A 10,195-nucleotide genomic window follows, 5' to 3' on the forward strand; every position below is an offset into this window, starting at 1 on the left:
TTTAATAGTTATCTCAATAGAATCACCTATTCTATCGAGGTCAAAACTGGCATCAGTCAAAACTGTCTATTGCTATATAAAGCTACACAGTATTTCAAATCCCAACTGTCCTTGTGAATGTTAAGGACATTCCTGGGTGTTGGTCTTTGTCAGAGGGCAAAGTGACAGTTTTTACTTTAACATGACAACAAAAAACAGCTGACTTAAGAGAACTTAACATGTCTTCAAAGTAAAATTTTTTGGGGGGAACCCCAACATATGGCTTTTTCAGAAAGTTTCAATTTCTGAAAAAACCTCAGAGAACTTTCATTGTCCATCATACACCAACATCATAATGATTGCTGAGCTTTTCTTTAGGGATCTGGCTTTGAATTTAAAATATGGCTTCTCTGTTTTTTCAGTAATGGATGTTTTCAGAGTCTGATTGAGGATATAAATTGCTGTTTTCTTAGTTCACTTCTCTTCTGATTAGAAAATGATTCCTGCTTGCTGTACTTGGATATGTAATCTACATAAACAAACATTATGCAGAATTTTATGTTTTCACATACTTTGATTAAGTGGAACTTTTGCCTGCTGTTTGCACACACTGTTGACATAATAGTGCATAATAGGTACTTGATGCATAATAAATGCCTTTTTGTGGAAGTGTGGTTTAAAATTTTGCTCTAAACTATACTTTAAATATGAATTTTAAATCCCACCACCAAGTTTGTGACTCTGTATTAAGACACATTTTTCTCAGATGTCGTTTCGTTCTCAGTTTACAGGACTGAACATCTGTACCGGTAATGTTTAGGTCTTACACGAAGCAAGGCCAACATGTCTTCAAACATGATTCAACAGTGCACGCCACGACTGAAAGCTGTGTACTTTCCTGATCGTAATCTCAAAACTGTTTTTCTGTCAGAGGGGGGGAAAAAATGGTTCTGCATGAATATTTGTGTGAACGCTGTACTCGGGAGAGTAGGGGGGAGCAGGAGAGTGTTTTGCATCGTCTCAGTCATTTTTTTTTTCTTCTTGCTGCCGACTCCTGGAGGAATGTTTTTGCTATTTATTTTCTCTCCACTCAACTGTGGATTGTGCGTCTTCCACAGTGTGGTTTGTGTGTTTGAGGGCTGCTAAACTGATCCAGAGTTTAGGTGGAGCCCTGTGGTTAGCTTTTCGTCTGAAAAACGACTCTGCGGAGCATTTAGTGACTCATACAAGGCAATCGAGATGAGCAGGAAAAAGTCAAAGTTTAGTCTGTGCCCAGCTACAGCCTAATTAAAACCTTCCATGATTAACTATCATTTTGCAAGAAATATATTCAGTTCTTATACATGTTTATACCATCAATCTACAACAACTTGCTAAAGTATTTAGTTATTAAATTTATTTTTTATTTTTTATTTTTTACTCTGGTTTTATGTGGTAGACCAACAGAAACTAGTGTATTTGGAAATGTATGAATAATGTAAAATGATTTCCATAGTTTCCAAAAAAAAACAAAAAAAAAAAACACTTTGCTCTGATATATCTAAATGCAGTGGTGTATTTTTTCAGTTTTCACACATTGTTTTTTTGGATTTTTTTTAAAATTATTTGCAAAAAAATCCACCTGTTAGATTTTTTTGACATAGAGTATATTTCAAATTCAAATGAAAATGCTGCTTATGAAACTAAAATACTTATCAAAATACTGCTTGATACACTGTTGGCTTGAGCGCTGTTCATTTTCCTTGTTGCTAATTGGTCGTACCCCACAAGAGCATAGATGAGGAAGACTGTACCAAGACAGTTTCAACTGTGCATATTAGGGTGTATATGGTGTTTGGATTATTAAAATTAGTAGTGTTTATAAAGGGCCCTCAAGTATTCGTAGTGGTTGTGGTCATCTGACAAGTTTGGTCTGCTGGTAAATCGACGAAGATATGGATGTTTAAATTTCTGGAGCTGGCCAGCAGGGAGAGCTTTGGACCATCAATTATATGGAGAAGCATCAACAAAATCTACAGCAACTGTGTAGTTGCTGTAGAAATTGTTTGACCGTTACCCCAAAAGATTTGGGATGAGTTTGTGTGGCTGCATAAAAATGGATGGCACACTACAATTTTTTTATTTTTGAAAAATCTTAAACCTCGCATCATTTTCACTTCGCAGCTAAGTGCTATTTGGTGTTGATTGATCACATAGAATTAGACTGACGTTTGACGTGATGTGACAAAATATTTGGAAAAATACAATTCTGCGCAGCACTGTGTTTTCTTTCAGTTCATTTGGCAGTGAAGGGCCTAAATATGGAGTCACGGTTCTTCTGCTTCAGCATTGTAAAAAAATTCAAATATGCTTGACTACCTGCCCAGCCATCCTCCCCGACAACAACAATATTGCACTGCTCTGATTGCCTTCTGCTTACAGGCCTGGCCCTAATATTACCTCCTGAAAAATCTTTTTTTTTTTTACCCATTTCAACTTTCTGCAGCTCTCTGCAGAGTAAGTCATCATCTATTTTATGGTCCCAGCCTTGCATTCCTGTGTTATGATTCCAAATTGTCTCTCAGGCAGCTCTTGCATTATGCATCTGTTTATCTGAGCCATCACTTGTCTCTGTTTTCAATCTGTCTAGCCCCCCTCCCCTCCTCTCTGTTCAGTCATTTGTTTTTGCTCAGCAGCTGCAGACTTTGCAGCTCTGCACTGCCCCCCTGTGGCAGCCTTTCGACACTGTGTGCAGTGTAGACGAGATAAAAATAAAAGGATTAGCAGCATTGCGCCTGTTTTGGAGTCTGGCTCTTGGATTAGATAAAATCTCCAGCGCCCACACCAGTCACTGAGGAGGTGGTGCCTTCTCTGTTGTTTACTCAGCAGGGGGCACTCTGCATCTCCAGCACACACACATTTCTTACCCCACCCACCCACACACACCTCCCAGTCTTTTGTAGGTGCCACATCAAAGACGGCTCGCGTGTGTTAATCCCCATCTGACTCCCAGATGCTCTGTATTTCATCATTTGCAGTCCTGAGCCTCAGGATTTTCTTTAGGGCTGTTTTCATCAAAATGGCTTTCTTACCAAATTATACACAGGCTCGCACTAACATAAACAGCCTCCTAACCCTGTATGTTTTTGGGCTTTTCCAGGATCTTCTGGATCATTCCTGCACTTCAGGAAGCGGCTCAGGACTCCCGTTTCTCGTACAGAGGACTGTTGCTAGACAGATCACTCTGAATGAGTGTGTGGGTAAGTTGCAGGTCAAACACTGTAAACTTCCTCTCTCCAAATATGGTCAGTTCCTGCAAAACTGAACAATCTCTGTTCATCCTCTCACATTATTGATGTTTAGACAGGAACAAATCATTGATGCCTTTATCAAATAAATTGTTTCCTTGCACCTGACGAGCTTGTTTGTTTTGTCTTTGCTGTTCTAAGGGAAATATTTTTATATTATGGTTCTAGTAGAAATAAGGAAATAAAGTATTATTTAAATTCTTTAATGAACCTATCAGTGTAGGAGATTAGTTTTCCTTTACAGTACAAGCTTTTCCTGGTCATCTTGGTGACATTTTTGTTCTATTGAAACCTCACAGAAATTCATTTGTGGCCACTAGAGGGCAGAAAGAATCTGGTGTTCACATATCCTACCAGAGTACAGTCGAGTGTTCATCAACAAATCCTTCAGCTTAACACAGATCTTTACTTCTACATTGTTGCTGAAGAGGCTAGTGTGCATTTTAAATCTTTCTCCTCTTGCCGTTGTCCAGGTAAGGGCCGTTATGGTGAAGTGTGGAGGGGTCAGTGGCAGGGGGAGAGTGTCCAGGAAAATCTTCTCCTCCAGAGATGAGAAGTCCTGGTTCAGAGAGACTGAAATCTACAACACTGTACTGCTGAGGCATGAAAACATTCTGGGTGTGTAACATGTTTGTCAACAACAAGGCTTTCAAAAATGCTGAAAATATTTATTTACAATTTTGTTTTTGTTGTTGTTGTTTTTTTGTTTTTCAAAAAATAATTGTGGTGTCTTTACTGACCAGCAATATTGTGTTTAGAATAAATCCTGCATGTTGCATAACAATCAGAGGTTTCATTTAAAATCTGACTACTGGATAATGTTCTGCTGGGAATTTCTACTGTAAAATAAAAGGATGTACTGGATCTGTGAGGAATTTTCAGATTAAAAATGTTCAGTAACCATGTAAGAAACGTAAAATACTTTTATGATAGCTCTGAAATGTAGTAGACATTTTGTAGTTGATGTAGATCACTGTTCTGCAAATGACTCTATGATAGGCATCTATCTTTATTTGTGAATTGGGTTAAACCTTTCTGAGCACTAAAGCCATATTTTGAATTTCACAAAACTGAAGTATATTATTATTATTATTATTATTATTATTTTTTTTTTTTACATACAAACAACCCAAGCTTTTCCTGTTAAAATAATTACAAACAAAAGTTTTAGAAGTCCTAATATATCTACTTAGTAGGAAGTGATCTATGTTGATTTAATAATACAGGAAGAGTTCACATAAATTTCATGTTATTAAAAAAAAATTCTAAAAGGCTTGAGAGACATGTTGGTAAACATGCATTATTTTCCTTTCTAGTGAATTTCTGGCATCAAAATATAGATTTCCTTGAACTGTATTTTATTTACTTGCTTTATTTACTTGTTTTTAAATTGGTCAACTGCTATCATATTTTCTTCCACACAAATAACCGGTCAGCTGCTTAAATATGTCTCTCTCAACTCAGGCTTCATCGCATCAGACATGACTTCTAGGAACTCCAGCACTCAGCTGTGGCTCATCACTCACTTCCACGAAATGGGCTCCTTGTACGACTATCTTCAGCTCAGCACCCTCGACGCGTCCAGCTGCCTCCGCATGGCGCTCTCAATAGCCAGTGGCTTGGCACACTTGCACGTCGAAATCTTTGGCACTCAAGGCAAGCCAGCCATCGCCCACCGAGACCTCAAGAGCAAAAATGTATTGGTGAAAAAGAATGGACAGTGCTGCATTGCTGACCTGGGTAAGAATATTATATTTTGTGTGAAAATACTGCACAGAAATGTATTTTTGCATCCAACTCAGATTTCAAATGTTAGAACTGTGTAAAATAGTCTTTCCCTTTGATGTTGTGGTGGGACCTGAGGGTTTGAATTTTAGTTTTTACTTAATAGGACTTGATCAAAGACATTTAGAGGGTTTGTGCATCATGCCGTTTGGCACATTATTGTTACAGAAGAGGTTGTTTGAATTCTAAAGCACAATAGTTTCAACATCAGCGCAAATATCCTCCCATGTCTGCTAAGCCATACTTGTTGTTAAATTAGAAAAACAAGCAATACTAAATATATCAGATGGCTCTTAACCAAAAACTCATTTGCAAGACCTTGGAACATTTAATCTGATGCATCAATGTTCCATTTCACAGATGCTTGAAGCACATCTAATTCAGCTGAAAGGCTGGGTTAGATGTAATGAATTTGGCTGTTGATGACGTATTGTGCTGTGCAGACAAACACGGTGGAGGTTGTTTGTCTCGTCAGCGAGTTGTTGTTGTGTTGAAGTACATCCTGTGTGCTGGAACAGGGCTGTTTCCTCTAAATTAGCGGTGTTTTTTGTTTAATTCGACTATACGAGCCCAGTGCGCTATCTTTGATATAGTCATTTAGGACTGGAGACCTCCCACTGACAATGCAGCAGGTTGTTGCCGTAGAGACACGATGTTGAACATTTTATTTTGGACCGTTTTCATTTGCAAAGCGTTTTCTTGGTTTTTACTTCAGGTCTGGCAGTTATGCATTTTCAAGACACCAATGAACTGGATGTGGGCAACAACCCTAAAGTTGGCACCAAGCGCTACATGGCCCCGGAGGTGCTGGACGACTCCATCCAGATGGACTGCTTCGAGTCCTTCAAGAGAGTGGACATCTGGGCCCTGGGCCTTGTCCTGTGGGAGGTTGCCAGGAGGACAGTGAGCAACGGTCAGTAGCTTCATCAAAACTTTTTACCTTCTGTAGCAGTGACAGTGATAAGCTGGTCATCAGGAAAGCAGGACAGCATAATGCAGTGGTTCCCAAAGTGGTGTGTAGGTTTATGTCTGGTTGAACGATGTGTGTGTACGGTTGATTTTTATTTTTTAGTTTTTTGGGGGTGGATTTTATTGTAATCTATAGGGGGGCCCAGAAGAAAATCTTTGGCCACCACTGGCATAATGGCAGGTTAATATGAAGCTATGATTTAGTTTAAATTGTGACGTGATGATCAATGAATGAGTATCACATTAAGGCCTCATTGAGCCTCCATTCCACCATATTTTCTTTCAGATGTTTAGAAATGTTGGTTAGCCAAACATCATATCAGCAACATACTGTCTAGATTTTTGTTGTTTTCAGCACTTCAACACTTTATTGTGTTGCAATGAATTTATGTATTATTTGCCAAAGAAATTATTTAGAAAATAAAGAAGAACCAAATAACCATTCCATTTCTAAAAACATTTCAGTGTTTTTATAGGTTTCTAACAGCTGGACTGTTAGAAACCTTCTTCAAGGAGGAAACTGTTACCCGGGCATTTTAATCGGCAAAATGTCATGTTATCATGACATCTTGTCATCATAATATGAAGTGTATGGAGACCCCTGCTGTGCTGGTCTGCAGCAGCTACTCAGTTTATGCTAATTATGGAGTCTAATGTGAAGTTTTGTTTGACCCTAAAAACTTTCATTGACAAACAAAAAGGATCAGAAGCTGCATTTTCCATACTTCCACTCGTCCTTCTTGCATCAACCTCAGCAACCTAACTTTAGAAGACTAAATCTTTGTTGCAGTCATCAGTGAACCATCGATCAGAGTATTGTGACTTATGTATTTATTTATATTTACTTGCTTGCATCCTCTCCTCTACATGTAGGCATTGTTGAGGACTATAAGCCACCATTTCATGACGTGGTCCCCAGTGATCCCAGCTTCGAGGACATGAAGAAAGTGGTGTGTGGATCAGCAGAGGCCCAATATCCCGAACAGATGGTTCTCGGACCCGGTGAGTAACAGTCGAACAGTTTTTTCACTCACACATACTCATATTACAACGTATAACTTTATGCTGCAGCCATTGACAAATACACTGAATCATTTCTTCTCATCATCCAGACTTTAAGCTCCTTGGCTAAACTCATGAAGGAGTGCTGGTACCAGAACCCGTCTGCCAGATTAACCGCACTGCGCATCAAAAAGACTCTGACGAAGATTGACAACTCTCTGGATAAATTCAAAACAGACATATGAGCCTTTGCTTCAGAAGAAGAGGCCTTCAAAGACATCCAGAGGATGGGACATCTTATAGAAAGTCTGAGAAGATTAAAGACTTCATGGGTTTAGTGCCCTTATAGTGGCACAGACCTATATTTATTTTAAAAATGCTAGGCGGGACACATTTTGGCATCCAAAGATGGCTCATGTAGTCTTGGGGAAAAGGAAAACATCAATTCAATCTGACATAGGAGCTGGACTGTTAGAAACCTTCTTCAAGGAGGAAACTGTTACCTGGGCATTTTAATAGGTTTATTGTTTTGTGTTTGCTTTTTGTATCTTAGAAAGGCACATTTTGTTTGCCATGTTTCTCAGTTTGAAATACATCTGGACATAACCGTCTCACTCTTCTCTTTAGTTGTACTCTATTCATTTACATTATGGTACATTCATATAGAAAAAACCAGGCCAGTTTGGTAGCTTAATGTACATCTGCAGCAGCATTCGCAGTTCCAAACAGGAGGCGTCATCTTGTTCTAATGCGCCAACGTTTACTCTGCTGTAAGAATAAGTTTAATCTGAAATGTAACATTAAGGTGTACGGCTGCACCTGTGGTTCTTTTGCTTTCACAGATGTGTATCATCCATGTAAAGATACTCGGTTGGAAACAGTTTTGTGTATTATGTCAAATTTACAGTCCTATTTTTTACAGCTTTGTACACACAAATGCTTCAAGTTTAAGTAAAAGATTTGCCAGTTACTGCTGAATTTTCCAAAGGCCTGTAAGTAAGCCTGTGAAGCCTGTATTCTGTCTTAACGCGTGCATCGTTGTCCTAATGCGTGCATCGTCAAGTAAATGAAGTCAAACTTAAGCCTTTTTTTAATCATTTCTTTTAAATTTTATATCAATTAGTGATTTCTATTAATTAAACAGAAAAACGATGTCTGTCTCATTTGTCTTGATGGGGTTTCTATAAAATATACCAGAAGTGGGTTTTTTTGGGGAAAAATAAATGTTTGTGGCAATCCATTGCTGAGGAAATTCAGGAAGAAATTGGTGACCTTCACAAAACTTCAGGAACCCATCTGTTCTTTCATTGCACCTCAATGTTTTTAATACTTGTGAACCTGCTCATAGTGTACATCGGGAAAACTGACTTTCTGCATCAGCATTAGCGTTGCAGAAAGTCTTAGCTCCAGATAAATTTCTGGAATCTGGAGCTAAGTCAGCCCACTTTACATTCTTTAAGTCAATTTCAGTTGCATATAAATGCAAAGGAACATTATTAAAGCGGAGGGAAACATGATTAGCCCTTGGAGAACGTGGTAGATGGCTTTGTGGATTGGGTGGATCAACAACAGCAATTCAGTTCAGTCAACATTTATTAACTGGCATATCTTGCCAAGCAGTAGTTCAGTCAATGGCCCCTTTTGATGTTACTGTGGCCCAGAAAGATGACACAATAACTTCTATAAAGAGGAAAAAACCTGAATTAAAAAAAAATCAAAAGTAGCAATAATTTTACAAATGTGAATGTGTGAAGTTGTAGGAGGAGAAGTGATCATTAAAGCCTCCAGTGTGGAAGGCTTCCAGCCAAATACCCTCCATTACTATCAGACGTCCAGCACCTCCCCACAGCCGACGTCTGCATCTCACGTCTCTACGTGCCACAATATTCTTCTAAACAGATCCTTAAACAAAAACTCCTGCTAGCAATTAAAACCAAGAATTTTGGTTTTGTGGAGAGGTTCAACTGAAAGCTGGAATAAAAAAAAAAAAAACGGGGGAAAAAAGGTTGTTGTGTAATATTTACCTAGTTCCATATTTGTAGATTCATTCCAGCAACCTACGCCAGTGGCAGCATAACTACACTGAGTAGTACAGTATAACCTAAGTGGCTAACTACACATTTTGGAAAGTTTTAAGGCTCTTAAAAATAGACAAGGTGTCTGCCTCACAGACTAAAACTGGGAACTGGTTCCACAGGAAAGAAGCCTGGTTTATTCAAGGAAAAAATAAAAACTACAAAGCTATAGTTAACCTTGTGTATTTTATGTACCCTTGTCTATCACACTTTTTCTTTCCACTCAACTTTTTCTTAATTGCTTGAATACAGCATTTTGAAAACCAGCTTGTTCAGAAATAACCTTTCTTGGCTTATGCTTGTTGTAGAGGGCGGTAGTGTCGTTCTGGATAGCGATCCAGTCTGCAGGGTTTACCATGATTATGTAGCCAATCACAGTTATGTGAAAAAAATATATATTTTCCTTCAGTAACTGAAATTGGGATTTTCATTAGTTGTAACCCATAATCAAAAAAAAGTGGTAAGCACTTGATATGTATCACAGTCTTATAAAATTGAGTTTTACTTTTTAAATAAAATAACTGAGATAAATTACTTTCCTATCATATTCTAGTTTGCTATGTATCTGTATGTTCAAGCATTCAAAACTATGTTCAACCCCTTAATACTTGCATATAAATGGCCTAAAAGCACATTTTTATTCAGATTGTCAACCAAAACCACTCAGCACAGAAATCTAATAAAAGTTATATTTCTGAGTGATGACCTGCCAACAGCTTTCAGATTCACATTCATAAATGATCATAATATTTTTTCTGACGTAATCTGCCCTGTGCTCACTCAGATCAGAGCTTCATGGTTGCTTTATAGAAATGACTATTCTGGAAAAACTGATCTTGGTTTGAAACTAATCATTAAAACCAGTTATCCAAAGCTGTTAGTTGTATACTAACAAGATTTTCAGTTGAACTAATTTAATCTCTGATTTGTGTAAACAACAATGAAAACAGTCAACTTCAGAGTTGTTATGTGGCAAAGTGGAAATAGTTCAAAGTGCATGAGTACTTTCTGAAAGCATGGCAAAAGCATGTTTTCCGTTGTGCTGATGAAGAATCTCCTTTACCTCCCTCTCTCTGCCTGGCGACACAGGCATCTGCT

At 38.2% G+C, this 10,195-nt stretch overlaps 1 protein-coding gene across 1 annotated transcript in view; it reads left to right on the forward strand.

Annotated features, from left to right (window-relative positions):
• Nucleotides 1–8,163, forward strand: part of LOC122840028 (activin receptor type-1-like) — a 30,009-nt gene extending 21,846 nt beyond the window's left edge. The window contains 8 exon segments of the mRNA XM_044132143.1: nt 3,119–3,218; nt 3,740–3,794; nt 3,796–3,884; nt 4,731–5,006; nt 5,767–5,964; nt 6,894–6,975; nt 6,977–7,022; nt 7,133–8,163. Coding sequence (XP_043988078.1) covers nt 3,119–3,218; nt 3,740–3,794; nt 3,796–3,884; nt 4,731–5,006; nt 5,767–5,964; nt 6,894–6,975; nt 6,977–7,022; nt 7,133–7,267 — 981 coding nt within the window. The 3' untranslated portion in view covers nt 7,268–8,163.
• The last annotated feature ends 2,032 nt before the right edge of the window (nt 8,164–10,195 follow it).

The sequence above is a fragment of the Gambusia affinis genome, linkage group LG11 (assembly GCF_019740435.1).
Source record: "Gambusia affinis linkage group LG11, SWU_Gaff_1.0, whole genome shotgun sequence".
NCBI classification, from domain to species: domain Eukaryota; kingdom Metazoa; phylum Chordata; class Actinopteri; order Cyprinodontiformes; family Poeciliidae; genus Gambusia; species Gambusia affinis.